Source organism: Larimichthys crocea, chromosome III (assembly GCF_000972845.2).
Source record: "Larimichthys crocea isolate SSNF chromosome III, L_crocea_2.0, whole genome shotgun sequence".
NCBI classification, from domain to species: domain Eukaryota; kingdom Metazoa; phylum Chordata; class Actinopteri; family Sciaenidae; genus Larimichthys; species Larimichthys crocea.
Window position 1 is genome coordinate 50927937 of NC_040013.1, and position 22627 is coordinate 50950563.

General features: G+C 41.4%; 2 protein-coding genes across 6 annotated transcripts; both read right to left on the minus strand.

The window, feature by feature from the left end:
• Window positions 1–40: 40 nt before the first annotated feature.
• Window positions 41–15180, minus strand: fkbp15b (FKBP prolyl isomerase family member 15b). 4 transcript variants are annotated; one of them, XM_027277759.1, is made up of 31 exons: window positions 15011–15180; window positions 12252–12355; window positions 12083–12161; window positions 11785–11854; window positions 11606–11680; window positions 11357–11455; window positions 11084–11233; window positions 10910–10978; window positions 10217–10360; window positions 9968–10128; window positions 9833–9881; window positions 9606–9722; window positions 8585–8669; window positions 8386–8486; window positions 8207–8294; window positions 7960–8069; window positions 6714–6812; window positions 6537–6631; window positions 6293–6395; window positions 4717–4749; window positions 4041–4212; window positions 3807–3943; window positions 3533–3688; window positions 3220–3372; window positions 2991–3083; window positions 2677–2790; window positions 2100–2207; window positions 1711–1983; window positions 1244–1668; window positions 748–856; window positions 41–591 (listed from the first exon to the last, which is right to left on the minus strand). In XM_027277759.1, the coding sequence occupies exons 1-31, from the start codon at window positions 15058–15060 to the stop codon at window positions 514–516; spliced, it is 3699 nt and encodes a 1232-aa protein (XP_027133560.1). In that variant the 5' UTR covers window positions 15061–15180; the 3' UTR covers window positions 41–513. The 4 variants fall into 4 exon arrangements, with proteins under 4 accessions (XP_027133560.1, XP_019119985.2, XP_019119984.2 ...); XM_019264440.2 differs by having other exon boundaries at window positions 1244–1983; window positions 8386–8465; XM_019264439.2 differs by having other exon boundaries at window positions 1244–1983.
• Window positions 15181–17450: 2270 nt separating this feature from the next.
• On the minus strand, window positions 17451–22627 carry fgf17 (fibroblast growth factor 17). Of its 2 annotated transcripts, none has more exons than XM_010736979.3 (5): window positions 21736–22627; window positions 21612–21648; window positions 21235–21412; window positions 19572–19678; window positions 17451–17910 (listed from the first exon to the last, which is right to left on the minus strand). In XM_010736979.3, exons 1-5 carry the CDS (start codon window positions 21765–21767, stop codon window positions 17620–17622), a joined length of 645 nt encoding a protein of 214 aa, XP_010735281.1. In that variant the 5' UTR covers window positions 21768–22627; the 3' UTR covers window positions 17451–17619. The 2 variants fall into 2 exon arrangements, with proteins under 2 accessions (XP_010735281.1, XP_010735282.1); XM_010736980.3 differs by having other exon boundaries at window positions 21235–21379; window positions 21736–22626.

Genomic DNA, 22627 nt, shown 5'->3' on the forward strand with positions numbered 1-22627 from the left:
AAGTTCATTTGGACACACACACACACACACACACAACATGTTGCCTCCACGCATTTATTTTCTGGAATGAATTTCAGGTTAGCAAAAATTGTGTAAAAGTTCTATTCTTAAAGCAGCAAGCTAATAATTAAAAACCATGTAATGGTACAGTCTGAAACCACTGATAACAGGATAACTGCTGATTCAACAAACTAATCTGCTACAGCGCCATGTAAAAATTTGGGATTAAATTGCATCACCAACAGATATCACATAATGAATGAAAAGGATTTGTTTGGATTCTTCTGTGAATTACAGGAGCTTTGTTCTCCGGGAAGCTGTGGCAGCAGCAGCAGCTGTCAGTCAGTCAGTCAGTCGACTGTCTAACTTCTCTGTCTGTCAGGATCGAGTTCATCGGCAGAGGCTTCGTTCCTTTGTCATCTTGACTGTTCCACCAGGCAGAGACAGCTGCTGAAGCACCATATGCTTGTTTTTAGAGTTGACAATTAAGACGCAGGCTTTTATTATTCGAGCTCAGCTCAGCCAGTCCAGATCGTCATCGTCCTCGTCGTCACCAAACAGAGGGGCAGGAGGGGGGTGCCCCTTCAAGCTCTGGACACAAACAAGAGAAAGGAAAACATGAATCCTGTCCATGAATGTTGTATTAGGCTCATATATACATATATAACATCGACACAAAACACAAGGGAAGGGCTGGAGTTTGGTTATGCAGGGTGCTGAATCAGATCTCTATAGACCCTTCCTCACCAGCTCATCCTCCTCTTCCTCCTCGCTGGGTGCTGCGGGGGGTTTGGCGGGACTTGTGTTCTGGAAAAATGGCTCCTCTCCATTTTCCACACCCATTCCCCCAGTCAGACTGAGAGAATAGCAGAGAGGGGGACGGTGGGGTAAAAAGACAAGTGACAAGGATGGAGAAAATGGGGGAAGCGAACAAGATGCGACAGTTGAGAAAGGCAGTTAGTTTTGCAGGAATACATGCATGCATTAGTGGAGATGAGGGTCGCAGATATGTTACAAATGTATGTCAAGTTAAGTTAAAGCCAGTCAAAAATATTTAAGTTATCTGACAACATGTGACCTGCAGGACAAAATGACTTAGAAAAATACTGTGTGTGTATATCTATAATATATATATATATATATTATTATATATATATATATATATATATTATATATATATATATATATTTTTTTTTTTTTTTTTATTATTTATTATATTTATAGGGTCCATGCCAGGACTCACCTCGTGTCCTCTCTTGAGCTGTTCTGAACTGCATGCGGTGGTGGAGGTGGGTTTGCTGGGGGTCCAAAGGCTTTCTGAGAAGCAGCATTCACTTCTCCAACCTGCTCTCCATTGTCTACACTCTCCTTGTCCACCTCACTGCTTACAGCAGCCTTTCTTTCTATCACAGTTTCCTCTCTTCCATCCTGTGGTTGTGAACTGTCACCAGCTTCATCATCTGGATCTGCTGACTTGTTGGTATCTCTTTCCTCTGTAGAGGTTTCAGGAACAGGAACTGCCTGCTCCTGCTGTGCTTCAGACTCTGCTACTGTCTCTTGAGGTTTCGATTCAGCGGATGAATCTAGGTGGAGATTAGAGGCCGCTACCACGTCCACCTGGCTTTGTGTCTCTGACGCTGCTACTGTCTCCGTCTCCGTCTCCTTCTCCTTCTCCGTCTCCTTCTCCGTCTCCTTCTCCGTCTCCGTCTCCTTCTCCTTCTCCTTCTCCTTCTCCTTCTCTGCTGCTACTTCCTGATCCTCCTGGGTGTCACAAACTTGGGGAGAATCTGATTCAGCCACATGTTCTTCTTCCTCTTTGACTTCTCTCTCTCCATTCACATGTACATTCTGATGAGGTGTCTCCTCTGTTTGTTTCACATCACTTTCTTCTTCCTCTTCCTCCTCCTCCTCCTCCTCCTCTTCTTTCTTAATGGGCCTCAGTGAAGATCCGTCTGTGCCACTGAGCAGCTGCAGGGTTACATTCTGAAAAAAAATATCCATATGATTGAGGAAAGGTCACCAAAACATAAGCTATGTCAGACATCTTTCCTGACAGTCACAGAAAGGCTGCTTTGGCATTTTATGGCAGAATGACTTACCTTAATGGTTGTGACAATCACCCCGAGCACAGCCTGACCACTGTAAGATTCACTCAGGTCAAACTCCCCTCGCAGAGAATGAAACACTCCGTTCATCACACGCTTCACCTGCAAGTACACACAGCTGGCCTCACTATCACTGCACAGAAATTATGAATGATGCCACATACATGCACTAGCATTAAACGTTTGCCAACAAAACAGACTTCTACATCAACGCTTGGATGGTACTGAGGTAGTAACAATGAATATCTATGTTTGTGTGTCTGTCCTCGTAATTCTGGCTGGAGACAATTTTACTGCAGTTTAATGCAGACTTAACTCAATACAACGAATTACAGCCTCAAAAATGACACCTGAGTTTACTGCAGGTGTACTGAGCTGGATTAGTAAGGGCGAGCAGTCAGCATACTGTGTACACTACACACACTGCAGCTTTTGACTTCCTGTTTGTGGGAGGGAGGGACTGAAGACTCAGGCACCCTTCACTAACATCTGGTGGTGGTCATGTGCGGATACTCACTCTGTGAATTTCACAGTGACAAAGTTATACTCATGTTTATGTACGACTCCTCACCTCTGCTGCAGTGTCTCCTGGACCCTCCTGCTCTGCCAGTTTCTTCTCCAGTTCAGCCACTCTTCCTTCCAACTTCTCCCTGTTAGCTGCTCCTTGCCGCTCTAAGGCTGTGTACTTAAAGAGAGCATACAGTGAATGTGTGTGTGTGTAACCAGGAACATAAAAAGCAGCGAACAATCATTTTGGGGAGGAATGAACAGCAGTTGTGTATGAAAACATGACGTGAAATCCTAGATGAATACATTCCCTGCCAATGGTGACTGTGTAATCTAATTAGAAGCACATGCTGACTGACAACTAGTCACCCATCTTACTTTTTCCTGAAGGGCCTGCAGTTCTTCAGTCTGTCTGCTGTGTTGAAGTGAACTCTGTTCCTCTAAATCTCTCGCCTGCTTTAGAACCGTAAACTGTTGAGAGGCCAAAAACAATCAAACATACATCATACATTCACACTTACGTTATTAGTAATTATGGTGACTCCATGTTTCAAAGACTGAAGTCAGACTGAAGTCTTTTCATAACTGCCTGTGTTATCTTGTCTACCTTTTCCTGTAGCTGGGTTTGTTTGTCCTGCAGAGCGTCTCTCTGCTCTGTTAGTTCAGCCAGCTCTCTGCTGTGCTGCTCTTTGGCAGAGGCCAACATCTGCTCACACTTCCCCTTCCACTCCACCTCCAGCTCCGCCTGCAGCTGAGACAGCTGCAACACAAACATGCCATAAGTGGAGGTAAGCATATCCAGTGTAGTCATTTGAGATTAACGTTTTCATAAAACATCTCTTATTAACAGATCAAATGACATCATATCATCATCACATCATCATTCATATTCTTTGGTGAACAGAACTCATTGGTGAAACCTGCTCAGATGCTGCGTTGTCAGTGCTGGTCCTGGCCTTCCGAAGTTGAGCTCGGACGTTGTCCAGCTCCTGCTGGCTGCTCTTGCGGAGCTCCTCTACCTCTTCATCCCGACGCTGACGCTCAGCCTGCCACTTCTTCTTCCTTTCCAAAAGTGTCTTAAGAGGGAGGGGAACCAAATGTTTGTTAGCATTTACATACAATTATTTCACATTTTAAAATCTTCTTTCTGAATTCTTTCTTCTTTTGATTTCTGTGTACTGTAATATTTCTTACCCGTTCTAGGCGCTCTTTATCAGTCTTTAGGTCCTGCAGTTCCTCCTCCATGTTGTTGACCCTCAGCTCCATCTCTTTGCGTCTTTGTTTCTCTGAGCGGTACTGAGCCTGTGTTCTCTCTGCTGCCTCCTTCAGCTCTGAAACACACAAACACAGCATTGTTAGATGGAATAATCTACCAAAAACACATACGAAACTCCAACTTCCAAATCAATAAAAACAACATCATCAAACCTTCGAGCTGTGTTTCCTGGGCAGCAATGCGTTGACTGTGACTCTCACTGTCCTGCAGTGCTGAGCTCAGTTTATTCTGCAGCTCCATGGCCTTCTGCTGGTGAACTGAAGCTTCTAGCTGCAGCTGAGACAGCCGGGCCGTGGACGAAGCCAGATCCTCCGTCAGACGAACCTGATGGAGATGCAGGCGGACAGGGGCAGGGGTGAGAGGACGGGATGTACGAGTGTCTGTCTAAAGTAAATTCAAACCCAGGCCACACACAGACAGTGTAACAACAGAGTGACAGCCTGGATGATGGCTACTGGTGCTAGTGGTGTGAGCAGCGTGACCCTGTGGAAGAAAAATGATGAGTGATGACTGATGGAAAAGGAGACAGAAGGGAAAAGAAGAAAGAAAAGTTAGTTAAAATGTTAATGAAGTATGATTCAACAGGATGATTCCAGTGGCTGCAGTCAGATCTGGGTCAAATAGTCATTCCACATGATATTTTCATATTTTGTGATGTATGTTTGGAAGTGGGGAGTGATCACATCAACTTACAGGGAGTTGAACTGCTGTGTTCCCTCTAAAAGGAGCAGTTTTTTTCTGTTTAAGTTGTTTATTTCTTTTTTTTATGATTTTGCAGATACTATTTGACCCCAGTCTAGTAGCGGTACACAGAGAAAGCAGGCTCACCTGGCCGGAGCCCAGGTCCTGAGGCAGTGCATGCTGAGAAGAGAGAGCAGTGAATGATAGATTTTTTTTCTCAGAGCAGCACAGTAGCACAAATAACCAGAGAGGCAGAGAACATGTATCATTCGCAGCAGATTTGTAACAGGAAACACACAGTAAATTATTACATAAGCACCAACCACTGAGAGAGAAGATGAAGCCTGAAGACATCAGTTTTTAAAATTTCATATTTGATACATCAGGAACTAATCCCAAGTTATGGGAAAATGTCTGACAGGAAGACGATTATTAGCAAGTGAGCTAGCAAGTTATTAGCAAGTTCAGATGACATTTCAATCTTAATTAGTTGAATTATTAATTAGTTTAACTGAATAACTGAAACAGTGAAAATGGCATTGTAGTAGGCATATTGCATCCACATTCATACGGCGGCCGTTTTGTTCTGACATCATGCACAAGGCGGGAAGGTCTGGATTTTTATTATTCATCATCTTTTCAGTTGCTGACCAATTAGGAATGGTGAAATTATAACAGATTCATACAGCTTGAAACGTGGAACACAACAGTGTGACATCTGAGCTTCTCACCATGAGCATGTCAGACCAAAACGCTCATGGTGGAAATGATGATGCCTGAAGGATTTTCATTTTCATAAATGACCTCTTATACCGGCTGTATCATATTTGATACAAACTTTAAACCTTTAAAATAATAAACATATGAATGTAGATGTACTAAATATTCACATCAAAATATTAGTAACAATATAAATGTTTTTCAAATTTGGCAAAGATAGCAAAGACTTGAATTGCTACATGAAGGCGGCCATTTTGGACTTTGGATTCAAAAGGCGATGGCTTGCAGTGCATCGATGATCCACCAGAGGGCAGAAAACATATCACCTTGTAGACAACCCCTTTTTCTGGAAAATATTGATCTCAGGTGTCAGAAAGTCATGTAGCAAATATGATACAACTGGAGTTCTAATTCATGTGAAATCACATCACGCAGAGCAAATGTTCTACTTATCAGTGAGTCACTGTCCTGTGGGAAAAAAAGGTGAAATATTAATGTGGCTTAATTCACAAGAGAAAAACATAGCAGACAGTCTAAAGGTTGTATCGTGGGACAGCTGCATAATAATGCAAGATTTCATTGCAGTCACATACACATCAAACCTCTCAGTCTTCATTGGTAAAGACCCCCACCTACCTGTGTGCTTTTCGTCTCACAGACACTGCTTTTTTTCAGGGGTTAATACCAATAGTGATTGTAAAAAGTAAAAAAAACACAAAAAAAACTAATATGTTGACCCATTTTTTTACAGTACAGAGCTCTTTAATTTGGTTATTAAAGCTCTAGATATGTACTGAGCAGTTAGTGCATCTACACTACCTCAAACTGCTGTCATCTCACATATTTACCAATATGGACATACCTGTTATAAACTAAACTTTGCTTTAATCCCACTCTCACCAACGCATCAGTTGGACCAATCACTGAAATGCTGTGAACAGTGGTGAGATGTTTGGTGAGTAATAAATCATTCCTCTCTTCACCACTGAAGACAAATGCTCACCTTGTCCTGCTCAGCCTGCAGTAGTCTGGCCTGGTTCTGTTCACTGGAGGACTTGAGGGAGTCGTTCCTCTTTTCCAGCAGCAGATTACTCTGCTCCATGTGCCTGGACAACAACATCACGAGAACGTTACAGCACCTCAAACACATTTAGATGGTCTGTTGTCACAATTAGTCCAACCAGATCAAAAACACAAAGATAATAGATAAAAACAGAATTGTGACTACTTGACATTTTCTGACTTACCTCTGGTTTTGGTCGATAAGCTCCCCGATCTTACGGTTTTGCTCCTCAATACGAGAGCTCTTCTCAAACACTTCTTTTTTTAAACATTCATTTTCCTATAAACAAAACAGCCATTTTTAGAAAACAGATTGACTCCTGACAACAAGAGCTGAGGAAGCACACTATCCAGTTGTGTACCTGGACGATTCTTTGGATGTTGTGCATGATCATGGAGGTTTCCATCGACATACTCGACACGCCCATGGAAAGACTTCCCTGCCTTTGAAGGTCATCTATCTGTTAAAAAAAAAAAAAAGATCAGAGTTAATTTTGTCACCCATTTTTTTCAATTTAGTCTTGTTTCAAAGTTCATTCTTAGTCTTAGTCACTTTTAGTGTTTCACAAATCATTTTTGTTAGTCATATTTTAGTCGACTAAAAGTCTCAAAATTTTAGTCTAGTTTTATTCAAACGTGAACACAGGGTGTTTTAGTCCAGTTTTAGTCAAAACATTTTAGTCTTTTTCTATTTATTTCAGGAATATTTTTTTTTGTTTATTAATTCCAGTTCACTTGTGTTCCACACCTAACATATTGATTAAATGTCTTGATTGAATTGAATTGAATGAATTCATCTTCAATGCAACTTTGCTAAGTGTCTTGTCTGTTGTTTCAATACACAGTTAATATGCACATGATTTAATTTTTTAATCTACTAATAGCAGGTACACCCTATAATGAAATTAAATTTCAATATAAATAAATTGATTTTATGCCAGTTGCATCTACTAAAATATTCAAATTAAGATGAGTCCATCACTGTTAGTGTTTAGCACAAATGGGGAGGCTGGACTCATTCTTGACTGTTATGCCATATGCACACATTTTAATAACGTCGGGCTGCAAACGGGTTCGGGCTCTACAAGGCTGTCAATCAAAACAGGCCGGGCTGGGCTCGGGTCGAAATCTATCGGGCCCGGGCCGGGTCGGCCCTGACTTCTAAGGCCTGTTTCATGCTCTAGATTGTGCTGTCCGTACGCCGTGTTTCTCCTGCATGCTGTCTGTCAAGCCACAGGTGCGAGAGCAGCCAGAGGATCTCAAACATGTGGCCGTGACACTGCTACAGTAAAAGAAGTGCTGGCACAAACACATGACAGCAGGACCGGATGTTGCTTTTTTTCTTATATAGTAGACGAAAACAAGGAGGACGTTTTTGTTCTTGCATGACATTTTCACCTCGTTTTTATTCGTCAACAAAAACGCACATTGGCACATTTTTCATCAGTGTTTTTAGAACTTTGTATCGTCTCGTCTTCGTCAAGGGAAAAAGGCTCGTTGACGAACATATTTCGTCTCGTCTGACAAAATTAACACTGGATCAGATGCATCGCCTTCTTGTTAAAGCCACTTAATGTACATATTCTTGTAATTAGAGTTTCTTTGTACCTTTGAGGCCAGTTGATCCACTTTATCAGCTACTTTTCCAACAGATAACCGAATCTCTGTGTTGTGTTGTCGGGCCTCAGTCATCAAGAAGGAAGTCACATCACTGGAGCCTGGAGAAAACATCACAATCACAGGTTTCTTTATGGAAATCAAACACAGTCTGTTTTTCAGCTTTCTAGTATTGTTAACCATCGAGGCTGTTGTTGCAGAAGTGCATCATAAAATGGTAAACCCTGAAGTTACTTACCCACGTACGGGACAGTCTGTGCAGGGTAGACCTGGCCAACAGGCTGCAGCTGAGTTGGAGCCACAGAGGTCTGTGTGTAGGGGTAAGGCTATAAAAACAACATAATGCAATGATGTAAAGACATATTTATTATGATGTACATATTGATGTGAAGTTAGTACAATGTGGTGAGATCTCACCTGAAAGGCATGGCTGCTGCCTGGCAGCCCAGGCTGTGGAGCTACAGAGGTCATAACAGGAACTAAGGCAGAAGGTGGAGCTGTGTGAGGATGAGGATGTGCTGCATGAAATATATAAACATAGTGTCATTACAAACTGTGTTCCTGTAATCCTGAGCTGCAGGTACAATGCATATATGAGCAGACAGAAGGAGTTTACCGTGTGCTGAAGCCGGAGCAGCAGTGGATATCTGCACTGGAGACGGAGCCGCAGGCTGATCCTTCGCTCTGCTGCCACTCGTGTCCTGAAACATCGTCATGGAAACTCAGCAATGACACCAGATGTGGTGGATATGTATATTATAGGGCCACTCTTGGTTAACTCTCTGACACTTTTGCAGATTTGATACAGGTGTCAATCTTGTTTTCTCGAGCAGATACAGCGGGATGCATTTAGATCAGACACTCCTTACGCCAAGTTTATAAACCAAGCACAGACTGCCAACTGTTCTGAGAACTGTTCTTCCATTCAAAAAAAAAAAACCTTTGACGTTTCAGACAACATAGTTAATGGATTTATTGGAAAACAATCAAAAGATGAATCAATTATTTAAATGCTTCTTTATTTAGAATCTGTTTAAGTACCAGACTGATACGTTTCCTGCAGGTTTTCATTTCAGAAGATTTAAAAGTCAAACTCAAATAGAAAGTGATTCTGACATTCCAAATCTGATTTTGTTTCAAGGACTTTTCATTTTACATTTTCTAAAAAAAAAATGTTCAGGTCATGCAGATGAGGGACTCAGCTGATTTAAGATACTTAAAGTGGCGTGAAAACCACTCAAGGGTTTTCAGACTTTAAAAGGATAAGAATGGTGTCATTCTATATTTTTCTTCCTGTCCATGCCAACCTTGTTGACCCAGTGGACTCTCAGTCCATTGGTTCCTACTGACAAAATCTTAAAAAGACTTCCATATAAATAGTTTTGTTTTTTAAAATGGTTATAATTTCAAAAAGCAGCTGCTAGTGTAGTTTTTAAATCAAATGTCAGGAGGAAATGTGTAAGGAACCATGTTCAGTATTATGGATAGTAGTGAGTCAAATTACACTGTGTAGTGTATGCAGTGAGAGAACATGAAATAAGATACATCAGGCTTTGGATACATTCATTGTTGGTTTTCATCAGACTTTTTTTTTATGTCTACAGCAAATCTTCCTTCCCATGATCCTGCTAACTCACCTCAAGCTCAGAGTCACTGGATTCAGGCTGACTGGCCACTCCTGTCAGAAAGGGCAGCATGGGCTGACCCATCTTTGCCATGCGAGAGATCAGTTTGGCTTTTGTGGCGTCCGGATTCTGAAGTTAGAAAAAAAAAGACAGCACATCATCAATAAAGCTGAAATAACTTAATACAATTAATTTTAAAGTATGTCAGTACTGAGAAACAAAAGCAGCAAGGTGCTTACTGCGAGCTGTTCGCTGAGTGAGTTTGACTTTGCACGGAGTGGTGGCTCCCTGGAAAACAAAGAAAAGGTCAGAAACCAAGTGATAGCAGGGTTAAGGATAACACCCTCAATGATTTTGTGAGGCTTAAATCTCACCCTGGTATGCCTGGACCCGAGGCGACCGTCTGTACTGGGGGCTCTGGGGTCAGATTCTCCACACTGGTAGCCGGGGAAGGAGCAGGGGAGGGAGCAGCCGAGTCTCTGGAGCTGGAGCAGACACTGGCCCGATCAGACCCGGAGTCCTTGGAAAACTTCACCTAAAGCATAAAACAGACAGAACTGAAGTTATCACGTGGCGTTAGAATGATTGGGTGAGTCAGAAGAGGTCAAGTACAAGAGTGTTACCCGTCGAAGCTCTGCTTCAAAAATAAGAGTGCTGTTGGACGGGACACGGTTGGGGACTCCCTTGGATCCATAAGCTAGGTTGGGTGGGATGACAATGAGTCGACTGCCTGCCTTCTTCATCCCCAGCATCCCCTCCTCCCAGCCCTGCACACACAGGAGGAGCACATGACATGACGATGATTAACATGGCACAGCCACCGTGATAAGTAACATCAGTCTAACCTGATAAACACTGACACAGCATGCAGAAATGTGAACTACTTGTGTAGGGACAAAACAAAATGCAGCACAAAAGGCCTCCTCATGTTTGAGTGACTGAGCTATAAAAACATCTACTGCTATAAACTCCGTACTTCTTTCCATGCAAGGATCCTGTAAGGATAATGACTCAGTTTGTCCAGTGATCTCATTGGTCAGCAGGCTGTTGACAAAGTAAAGATAGCTGGCAAGGCCACTCATCTCGCTTTGTGACACACATGATAGAATGTTGAGAGAACAGTGTGGGATTTTAGATGTCCTATATCGATAATTTCTCTAATTTATCTTGTTCTCTGAATACACTAACATGATATCCAAACATCCATCCATGCAAACAATGTGGGATTATCTTTATATTCTTAAAAATCTCAAAAGCGTCAACAAGAAAACTTTCTGCACACAGATTGATTGCATTTAAAAGGTGTTTTCACTCACTTTGATCACTTTTCCAGCTCCGACCTTTAGTCGTAGCAGCTTGTCCTTGTTCTGGTTCGAGTCAAACATCTGAAATGATATTTAACATTCAACAATCGTGTGCCATCATCTCAAAAAAAAAAAAAATCCACGGGAACTGGTGAAATTGGTTAAACAATAACAGAAGCGTGTGACCTGTCCGATGGCGTGGTTCTGCAGGAGCCAGCCTGTGTACACCACCTCCAGAGAGTCTCCATTCTCCACCGCCTGGCCCTCACCGAGATTCAGATCCTGAATCACCACAGTATCCAAGGAGGCCGCGCTGTTCGCTTTCGCTAAACATACCTGATGAACATAAGAGAAGTCACCATCAAATGCACAACATACCTCCTGCAGCTTGGTGCACTTTGTATCTAATGTGAGTCACAATGATGAAGGGCTCTGGAAGATGAATCACAGATCTCTCACCTCTTTGCAGAAGTCTGATGAGGCTTTCTCTGATTCAAACATCAGGGACCAGTTCTGCCTCTGGTCGTCATAAAAAGTGCAGTAGTTGTTTGGCTGTACCTGCAGGGGAGAAAGAAACGTGTGGTGAGGAAGACAGAAGCTCATGTTGCTTCAGGTCTAATCTACACTGGCCAGCTGTTGTGCGTTGGCAGAAGTGTGCTTCCATACATTCCCACCCATATGTTCAGCATCCTTTATGTCTTGACTCACCGTGAAAACAAAGCCCACGTGAATCTTGGCAGCGGTCACTTGTTTCTGCTGGCTCAAGTACAGAAGTAGCTTGTACTGCAGAAAAGAAGATGTGCGTTATTCATAAAAGAAAAGAAAAGAAAAAATCAAAAGTCACACCAATAATCTCAAACGAGTGACCAATTAACAAAAGCTTCAACCTCTTTTGTTGTGTGGTTGCCCAGTACAGCAGCTCCCAGCTTGCCCTGCTTCACATACTGTCCGTTAATACTGTAAATGTGACAAGAAGAATGGCAGAAAGGCTTTACACTCGACTTGTTATAAGATGATTTGTGGATTTGACTTGATTCATGCAGTTTATTGTGGAAGTTATTTTGAAGTTTTGAAGCTTTACTCTAGAGGGGAGTGAATAGAAAACACACACCGATAACTGAAAAAGAAATAAACAAAAAGCAACATGAAGCTGGTGTTTTTATTTATTACAAACAGGGTGCTCACTATCTGAAGGCTTGGACTGCTGTGGCCAATAACACTGCAGGAGCACCCGGTGGTGGAGCTGCTTTCTGGGAGGCTGGTGCTGCAAACGGACGAGAGTTATGTTTAGTCGAGTCTCCACATCACTGCCTGAACCTGAAGTCACTCGTGTCACCGTTGCGATGGTTCTCACCTGTATTGGAGCTCTTTTTGGGCTGTTTGGGTGCTGTGTACTGGAACGACTCGTTTCCCTGACTGGTTTCCTGGTCTAGTCCAAACAGGGAGGCCAACTTGGCCCTGCAGGGAGAACAAGTGTAAATATGATTTAGATATGGTTATGCTGGCCATGAAATGTATGATCCACACTCTCTGAATGGAAATATGCCAGCTTCAGATGAAAGATACAACACAGGGGCTGTGCAGTCAGGCTAATTCTTGGTCAAACAAGTCTCTCCTCTTCATGTCTTCAGGTTTTTATAGTTTTTGTTTTATTTAGTTTTCAGTGAAACATACACAGAACTGACAAAGAAAAATAAAGTGCAGGGAAAGGCAAAAAAGAAAAATATAACAGCATAAAGTAATGCCAAATTAGTAATACGCAAAACATATGTCATCAAGATCAAATAATATTAATGACAATAACGATATGAAAACAAATGAGCCATCAGGAGCTACTGGATCTGCCGGCCACACTTCAGCACCATTTTTAGCCACATGAAGGTTTAAAGGTCCGATACACAGCCAAGTGACAGCAATGACACCATGAGTGCATTCTATCTGATCAGTAGTCTGTTTCTCCACAAAGAAGAAAAACACCTGAACTCTCAGTCCACCGCTAGCTTTACGTGGAGCTTGCTTTCTCATCCTCCTCAGCAGGTTATGGTTGTTCAGCTTTTCTTTTCTTTTTTTGGTCAAACTACTGACTAATACTACATTTAAATCATTTACACAGATATAAAACAGAGAGCAGCAACACATTTTTCAGTTTAAGGAACTGGAGCCAGGAAACCTTTAACAAATGACATCAAAATGTTCTGATGATCAACTTGTCAACAACTGTCGCGGTGCAGAAACCACTGGACCATGGCTCAACTCAACGAGCTCAATCACAGGCACCAATCTTTTCACCAGACGGGGATCAACATTTCCAGAAAGTTTCAAAACTTTTGGCTGACTGTACTGACCCCTGGAACTCCTTCCACTGGTAATCACTTGTGTCTCCCAGAACGGACATGTTGAAAGCCTTTAGGCCCTCATCCCCGACGGTAAGGAACTGGTATGAGGAGGGACAGTCCGCCTGCATGTGTGAGCCAAAATCCTTCTGGTGTACATTCCAGACGCTTCTATCCTGGGCTACCCCTGATCTCTCGCTCCCCGATGCCGTCACACCACTGTGGTAGATTCAACATAGCACAGCAGAGGAAGGAAAAACCTAGGAGCTCCGAGCTCAGCGCTGGGTATCCTCTGAGCAAAAGATGGGCTGTGGCACAAGCCTTCACCTTACTCCTCTAACAGGCAGCATGTGAGAGGAATTATCCGCCATAAACACTCCCTCCCTCCAGACGGGGGCCCTGCGCTCTCTCTCACACACACACAGTGTGCTACTATCGCACAATGGGTCACGCAGTGCTGGGACACACAACATGATTATCAGTGTGAAAATGAGGCAAAGCTGGAACTGAATGCCTCGAAATTGGCACGGTATATTAATAGTAACTGTCTCGTCTGGACTCCTGAAATATCTTATTTGTTTAACGTCACAACAACCTCAAAAAACACATAAAAGATGGATGAACTGGGGTGTTGGTTAGCTCAGTTGGCAGAGCATCTGCCCTGACTTGGCTTGGGAACTGGAGGGTGGCCAGTCCTCTATGGACCAAAGTATGGAAGGTGGACTAGTAGCTACATGGGTGCCAGTTCACCCACAACTGCTCTCATCACTCCACATCTCTCCGTCTCTGAGCCCTTTGTGTTTGTGTGGTTGTATTCCCGGGTTAAAGTGCATGCAAAAAACTGAGTGAGTGGAAAAAGAAAAAGAATTTCCCCTCCAGGGATTAATAAAAGTATCTTTTCTTCTTCTTCTTCTTCATGTACAAAGAAGCGCAGCGGCCCAGCGTTCGAATCCGACCTGTGGTCCTTTGCTGCAAGTCATTCTTCCTCTCTCTCTCTCTCTCTCTCTCTACATTCCTGTCACTTCTTCTCTGTCAAATAACAGCTTGAAAAGGGCCACAAAAAAAAAAACTGTAACAACTTCATTTCAACAAATAAACGTGTTCACTCTTTAGTCTGACATCTGGGAGTGCTTCGAAACAGGGTACCAGTTGATAAGACAGTGATTTCAAACCTTCACTACACAGTGGAAAGTTGTCAGTGGTCTGACAGACAGTCATGTGACAGCCTATCAGAGCAGCAGTCCATATGAAATCAATATGAAATCAATATGAAATCAATGCATCTGCTCCATGAACTAGCCACTTATCATCTCCTGGTGTTGTTTTTAACTTTGTAGCTGCTAACCTATAGAGGTTAAAAACAGTCATATCATGAGCTAACTGTTAGCTTTCCGCCCACTTACTAAGGCAGACACTTATATCAGAGGTCATGTTATAAATGGACACATATTTGTCTAGTTTATTAATATTGAACACAGTCTTTTTAAAGAGGTCCAAAGTGTGTCACTTGCACACCTGTCGTTAAAGACAACAAAGATAATTCAAAGTAGAAATGTAAACATGAGCTGTAATATAATATGTAACAGGTGTACGCCCAATAACACAATAACTTGGAAAGAGTTGCCAAAGCTTTTATAAAAAGTGTTACTGACCGCTGAAGTCGGAATAAACAGATAATGTGTAATAATGTTTGGACAGCAGCTAGCCTGACCTGGCTACATGGCTGAAGCTAGTTAGCTCGCGTGCTAAAAGCATGAGGTGACGTCACGGCTGAGCTCACCCTCCAGTCGGAGACAAGAAGTCTCCGTCCTCATCGTCTCCGGCGAACATCTTCACACTCAGAGTCCCTTTTTTCCTCTTAAATAAAACAAATGCACAGATTCTGTTTGGACATGACCAGTCTGTTGAACTTATGACTTCCCCTTCCTGTTTATGGTGGAGTCAGCTGACTTTCCACCTGACCCCAATTCAATTAGCGCCAGCCGCCACTGAAGGGCGCCAAAGACCAGGACACGATAATGCAACCACCCCGAAACAGAGTTTCTGCTGCAGACAGGAGAAAAAGAGGAAAACGCCAGGTCATCCTGAGGTGAACGTGCTGCTTAGTCATCAGGTATGCACGCTGATGCTGCTCTGCTGTCAGCCTTGACCTTTGACCTTACAGAAGGGTATAGACAAGACAATTTCTTAATCTAGGATCTACAAATGGCATTAACACAACCAGACATAAACTGCATAGAAACCCACGTTTGGAAGTGGGGAATTGGATTTTGTCTTATACTTTTTGGATTAATGATAACATAAAATCTATTGATTGAATCCTATCGTCTCAACATGTGAGTAACTCTAACACTGATTATTGTTTTTAGAGTAAGATAATTCTCATGTTTGAAAGCCACTATATGTTAATCACCAATATTATACTTTTGAATATGTCATGAAAACTCTTGTATTTCTTCCCTGGACTCCCCAGAAAAACCCTGGATATGTAATGAAATGATGTAAGATAATATGCCATGCAGCAGGCCACGTGTTCTTTAAAAACATGCAGCGGCCATCCAGAAGTAATTTGGCAAAAACCTAGTGACACGTTTTCGTCTGTGGCATTTCATACTTTGTATGCCATATGGAACAGAACGTGTTGGTGTGCTCCACCAACTTGTTATCAAATGTTTTCCTGTCATCACGGCAAAAATAGATCTCATTACATTCACATAAACACAGTCAATGTTAATTCAGTCTACGGCTCATGCCAAGTTCATTAAAAGAGATAGGCTGCATTGTTTGGCTGAATTCCAAATAGCGTTTTGATCTGTCACAACATTGTCTCATCTGATGTGTGACATGAGAAATACCGCACAATCACTACAGGTTGTTGCTGTACAACATGGGATCATTCCATTATGCTCTCATCCTTTTTAATCCATCGTTCCCATATCTCAGCTTCACTTTGGTCCCGGGTCCTTTTCTATACAAATATTTTCTCCTATAAGAATCTGTCGGCATGCAGCACGTTCAGCATCATTACAGCTGTTGGTGCAGGCTATTGGCTTCACTGTAATTTATGAATTGGTTAGCAGTTGTAATTGTAACAAATCATTCATTTAGGTTTCAGCCATGCTAGCAGAAGACGGTGTGGATCTGTCAGTCAGTCTATCACTTTGGTCCAGACTGAAATATCTCTCTTTTATGGATTTTCATCAAGCAGCAACCTCCTTGGCTGTGAAATGAAGCCAATGAAATCCCAAAAACTGCAGTTCTTCAAATGTCCACTTGAGGCTGGCTCCAGAACAAGTCAGTCTCCATAAGTCCCCATGTTGAAATGTCCAACTTCACAGCAGAAATAAACCTGGTACAAAAAACAGTTTTGGTCTCTATAGCTAATTCACCTGTTCATGACAACTGTACTGAGGGTAAATTCTTATAGAACTCAAATTTAGGATTATATTAAGGCTGAAAGTTTTAATAGCATGGCCACTTTGACTGACAGGTGGGTGCCATTACTGATCACTTATTTGAGCACCCAGGTTTCATTCAGCCCATCTTTTGAACCTCAAAACTGCTCTTTAGAATCCTATGGGTGATGTTATGCATATGTTGTCCATTATCTATACAGTGATTTTCATGATTCACTGAGGTAGCTCTCAGACTTTTTTCTAGCTGTGATATTTTGTAGTTTATCTTTAAGGTGAAATAGTGTTATTTATCTAGGGGTTAAAAAGATTATAATTCATTTTGCATTTACAGAACTTCCAACCAGTCACTTTTAGCCGAAGATGATTGCGACATTGTCAGTTTAACACCTAACATGATGCTCGAAAGGCAGACATTATCAGTGTATGTTTAATGTGTATGACATCATATGATTTCTGTCAAACCGTTGCCTTTCACAAATTCACAGATGGAGATGTTTTTGACTGATGCTCATGCAGTTTAAGCTCAGAGGTTTCGGACTCATTTAGTTGTTCCATGTTGCTGTGATAACTCACATGTTAATATCCAGATTGACAGATTTAAACTGCAGCTGAATCAATACTTAAAATAAAGCCTGATTTGAACTCAGAAATGCTTTTTAATTGTGTTATCAGTGTGTTTTGTCTCACTGTCCATGCAGTGTGTGAAATCCACGCTGCTGTGTTTGAACTGCGTGTGTCTGTAAAATGTCCCTTCATCCCTCGTAGCTCCCCCACCAGTCAACACATAGACACAGGACGATTAAATATAATCCATCTTCTTTACTCAGTATTTACACGGGATCATTTTACAGCAATATTACTTTAGATTTATGGCGTTTTAGCCATCTTTACCTATCAAAAATATACAAAAATACAATCGCATCTGTTTCTTCCTATATCACAACTGTCATCAGTCCATTTCTTCTGCTGCATGTTAGGAAGAGGTACGTGATTTCCTGTTCCGCTTTGCTCGACGTGTGGCCGGAAATCGGATGAACTCAAAGTGTTTGCTTTGGTCCGTGTTGGGGAAGGGAGGCGGACCTGTATGTAGCCTCTTGATGAAATGGACCTCTCTCTGGTTCTCTCTCGTCCTGGAGGCTTTGATGGGCCTCCCTTTCCTGGTGAAAGCCACATACCAGCCCTCATACTTGGCATTCTGAAAGGCTGTGTAATTGTTCTCCAGTACTATTTCTGTGAAGATACAATCCCTGCTCCGGCCGTTGGGCTGCGTGAGGAAACAGAAGAGGTTTCTTAAATCTGGGCTGAAGCATGAGTTCTCATTCATTTATATAAAAAACATATGTGTCATGCACATTCATCCTTTTACACATTAGAAGCTGAAGTTAAAACAATAAGGCACATCACTGCTCAGTTCAGGACATGCTGCAGTCTTACTTGGTCAGATATAACCAGTAGATTAAAGTTAGCTAACAAACTCTGGATACATTTTGCAGTGTCATGGACATTTGTGAGTCAGTTAATATTGACCTCAGCGTTGGCCACCGTTGAGCAATATATCCTTAATATATGCTGCACAAACTTTAAAAATGTCTATAAGACTAGGTATCTTCTGTTATCTTTTAATATATATACATACTTTTATATATATTTATTATATATATGTATTGGTAAAGTTAGCTGAGAGGATGATACCACTATTATATCTGTCCATTAAATATGAAGCTTAAGCCAGCAGTTAGTTAGGTAAGCAGCCTGGCTCTGTCCAAAGGTGACCAAATCTGCCTACGAGCACCTCTAATCTTACTAGTTAACACTAATTATAGCTCATTTGTTTTACAGTAATAGTTCTTTACAATTTCAACAATATGGTGGGCAAATGTGCTAACACTTTATTTTAATAGTTCAATAATATGTCTAGTATTTGTAGGATTTCACCTGTTTCTCTGTGTAGGTGTTTAACAGGTTATCTATATAATATGTGATGCTTTATGAACACACCCTAAACAAGATGTTTTTGTGCCTGAACCACAGTGGTGTGTTATCAGAACATGTTTTTCTCTGTCAAACAGGTGAATTGTTGAATCTCAACTAAGTATATGTTGTTGAAATGTTACAAATACTCCATAAACTATCTGTAGGCAAATAAAGCATATCATCTGACACACCACACAGAGACATTAAAAAATACTGCCGGCTCATTTCTTTCCCTGAAATCCTTCATTTACTGTAGGCCTAGCTATTTTCTGGTAAGTGATTAACAAAACCTACTGTATGTATATGAATATAAAAATAATGCTATCACAGACACAGTGAAACAGCTATACAGTTAAAGACCTGTTTAGATCTGTGAGTCTCTACACACACTGAACCAATGATGAGAAATAGATTTATGGCTTGTCATGTCAGCCAGATATGTGAATCCATCTTTTCCATTTCCACGAAGGAAGTGGAGAGCTGACATATGACCAAATACACAGGCGGTGCATAATGGAAAGGGGTACCCTCCGCCGCCCTCTCCCCCAAGTCACTGTCAGCCGTGGCCAATAAGACTGAGCGACTATCACTCAGTCCTCTGAGGATTCCTTTTTTTCCAGCACATCATGCTGTGGAGTGACAAGTTATGAAACTCCACTTGGCAGTGGACTGGAGCTTTAGTGTACGGGCTACAGGGTGTATTGTAGCGTAGTATTATAGTAGTTTCTGTGTGTTTTTTTTTCCAATTACATGTTTACAGGAGAGGTTTTTCGTCCACTCACAAAGATAATATGCTTATTAAATTAACTCTGATAGGTTGGTACTGAAGTAAACACAAGTTTCATATCACTTAAGTTAACCTTTTAACTTTACATGTCACAGCACTGGTGCCAAACCCATTCTAACCATAATTAACATTCAGTAGAAAAAAAACAGATATCAATATTGTACCTTTCCGACAAGCTTTCCCTTCCGGTTCATGCAGAGGTAGCGTCCACTCTCTGCACCTCTTATCCTCACTCGACTGCCAAAGGTATCCGTCTCAACGAAAAGACGAGCTGCAGGAAAAAAAGAGAGGAGGAGGTCACAGAGTGAAGACAAGCAAGACAAAACATGCAACACCACCAAGCAGACTCCTTTTTCTGTCTTTAGTCTTAAATATGTTTTTGTATTGTCAAGAGTTCTGTGTAATATCCCATACAAAAAAATATACAGCTAAACAACAAATATTATTTAGGCTATAGAGACTCAAATCTTTTTCCTTTGACGCCATTGCTCATATATGACATACTACAATTTGCAATTTACAGCACAATGACCAGCATGCTTTCAATATAAAATAATATAGACAATTCAGCCTGTAAAGATGTTAAAAAAATGTTTTGACAGTTTGTCAGCTGAGCTGAAACTACTGCTGTTGAGTCAATACGAGCCTGGAGACACTCACTGGCTGAGGTAAGCATCTGGAAATTACCCTTCTGATTAAACAAATGCTATCACTGGACATTAAAGAGCAGAATAAACATTCTCAATTGAATTTGTCCTGCAGTCAATTACGGCCAGTGGGCATTACAACAGCCGTGTGTATTGGGACTATAGAGACAAAGGACTTGTCCTAATCAGCCACTAATTTGCCAGACGATGGCTTCATGGATACAGCAGGGAGGCTGAATTAACATATAGGCCTGAAAACATCTCACTGAGGGAGGGACAAGAGGCAGGCTGGAGGTGAAACTGTTGGTTGTGCCTGAGGCCATCAGTCCCCAGCATGGGGCTTTGTGGCTGTACTGTCAGGGACTTATAAACTGTATTCCAGTGAAAGATTCTCACTTCATTCCTCTGAAGAAGCTCTGAACAGATTTTTGGTATTTACTACCAGACGATCTGTGTTGTTATTTAACAAGAGCTGGTATTTGTGCAAAGAAAATCACAATCAGCACATGCAGCCAAAAAAAAGAAAAAAAAAAGCTTTAAAAATAATTTAAATATCAGCCAGGACTAGCTCCACTTTGTACCTCTACCATGAAGTAACAGTAACAAAGCTGAGCCTATGAACTCATCTTTCATAACCAATATGATCATGATGAAAAATTATTCTGCATTAAAAAAAAATGTAACCAGTTTTTCCAAACTCTGACAGAGACAGTGGTTGGACAGGACATTGCCTTGCTACATTTGTACAACATAAACCCCACATTTTCATCATGTCTTGTGTTATATAACATAAAGCTATAGTCTATAGTGATGTTACTTAATATTTGGTATTTTCACTTAAAGATATAGCATTTCTGTGCAAAAAAAACTGTATTTAAAATTAAACTAATTTAGCAAGAAACAGCTTAAATATCTTTCTTCTCTTGTAAGATTGTTTCTTCTAGAAAGTTAGATTAATAACTTTCTTCAAATATCAGCGATATTCAAGACATTTGTCGTTTTGTCCCAAATAACCAAAAAATATCCGACTTGTTGTCTCATGAGTAGTTCGGTGGTGCAGGATAGAGACCTGCAGCAGTGAAACAACGTAAAAACGGACATTTCACAGCGCAATATATAAATTACACAAAATAAAATATCCCACAAGTTTAACAACAACAGGCCTCTGGTCAGCTCTTACCGTACATATTTCCATCCTCAGCTGTGGCGGTGACCCTTTTGCCCTGAATCTGGACGTGTTTCCCGCTGGTGCGGCTGTAGAGCTGGTAGACCCTGACCTGTCTGCGGCTGAGCTGGTCCGTCACTGCGCCCTGCGTCCTCACATACTGGTTAAAATTAGGAGACGGGTGATTCTCCCCCTTTTTTTATGCAAAGGGAAAAATAAAATACATAATTTTTTTCTTTCTAATCTGGGATAAAGAAATGTAGAGCCAATTTTAAATCCAACTAAAAAATGAATTTCTCCTATGACTAACCCTATAAACAAATAAGTTCATCATGTGTGGTATACAGGTGAGATTCGAACACTTTTGTTCTAAAGTTATGAAGTGCGCTTACCTGAGCATGGCACCACAGCACGAAAAAATGAAATGATCTGCAGGAGCAACAATAAATGAAGAGTTATTAAAGAAGTCGTGTCGGAGCAGTCATGCAATCATACAATCAATAAATGTGTCCTTACATGTAAATACAGCGCTGGTTAATTCCATACATTCTTCTTTTTATTTCATCCGATCAATAAACGGATAAATCCCAGAAGGATGCAGTAAATAAATCCAGCAGAGCTCCCACAGTGTCGCATATGAACTGCTCCTGTCCATCCACCACAGCACAGTCTCTGATAAGCACCTCGGAGTTATTCCCCCTCACATTTATCAAAAATCTGAGCCGGCTGACTGAGTGCTGGAGAGCTCTTCAAAAGATCCGTGCAGCGCATCAAAGGCAAATACATCCATTATTTCATAGATATGTATATTTATCAGAAAAGCTCGTTGGAGTAGTCTTTACATGGCTGGATCCCCGGCTCGGTGCAGGTCTGCTCGGGTTAATTCCAGGTTTTGAAAAGCCCTCTGTCTCTGTGGGATCAGGCTGCTCACTGGTTAAATGTTGAAAGGCAAAGTCCCTCCCTGAAACCTTTTATTGTGGGTGGGCACAGCCACAGGACCCCAAATGATGATTTACAGTCATATCGAGAGGCATACAAGTGAAGATTTACGTAGTTTAAGATGAGCAAAACAATAATAAAAAACAGTAATATTAATAATTCCACATCAAAATGTTGCAAAAGAAACTAAACTGGCTCAAAAGTTTCAGATTTAATCTGTCTGACTTTAACGCAGGTCATTACCATGGCATTGTATTTAAAGGTAGTAGCCTAATGGCACCTTATGGGTGTGGCAATTAGGTGTTAAACATACCATTGCACCACCCAATCACCCCCACCACACTTCCCTTTTATCTTATGTTAACTGGTCACACTTCCAAGTCATGTAAAAAAAAAAAAGGAGGCCAAAACAAATCATAGTGTACAGACAAAAGGCCCGTTTCACCTCCACATAACACGCAATCAACAT

Bases quoted from the DNA above. Each gene is read 5' to 3' on its own strand.
- fkbp15b (XM_019264439.2), bottom strand. From the start codon at position 15,060: ATGTTCGCCGGAGACGATGAGGACGGAGACTTCTTGTCTCCGACTGGA. The intron at 11,456-11,605 runs GTGAGTCAAGAC...TCTCCCCTGCAG, and splicing joins ACGTGGGCTTTGTTTTCACG to GTACAGCCAAACAACTACTG. The intron at 6,813-7,959 runs GTACAAAGAAAC...TTTTTTTAACAG, and splicing joins TGGATCAACTGGCCTCAAAG to ATAGATGACCTTCAAAGGCA.
- fgf17 (XM_010736979.3), bottom strand. From the start codon at position 21,767: ATGTATGGAATTAACCAGCGCTGTATTTACAT. The intron at 21,413-21,611 runs GTAAGCGCACTT...GCATAAAAAAAG, and splicing joins TGCTGTGGTGCCATGCTCAG to GGGGAGAATCACCCGTCTCC. The intron at 17,911-19,571 runs GTACAATATTGA...TTCCTCACGCAG, and splicing joins AGGGAAAGCTTGTCGGAAAG to CCCAACGGCCGGAGCAGGGA.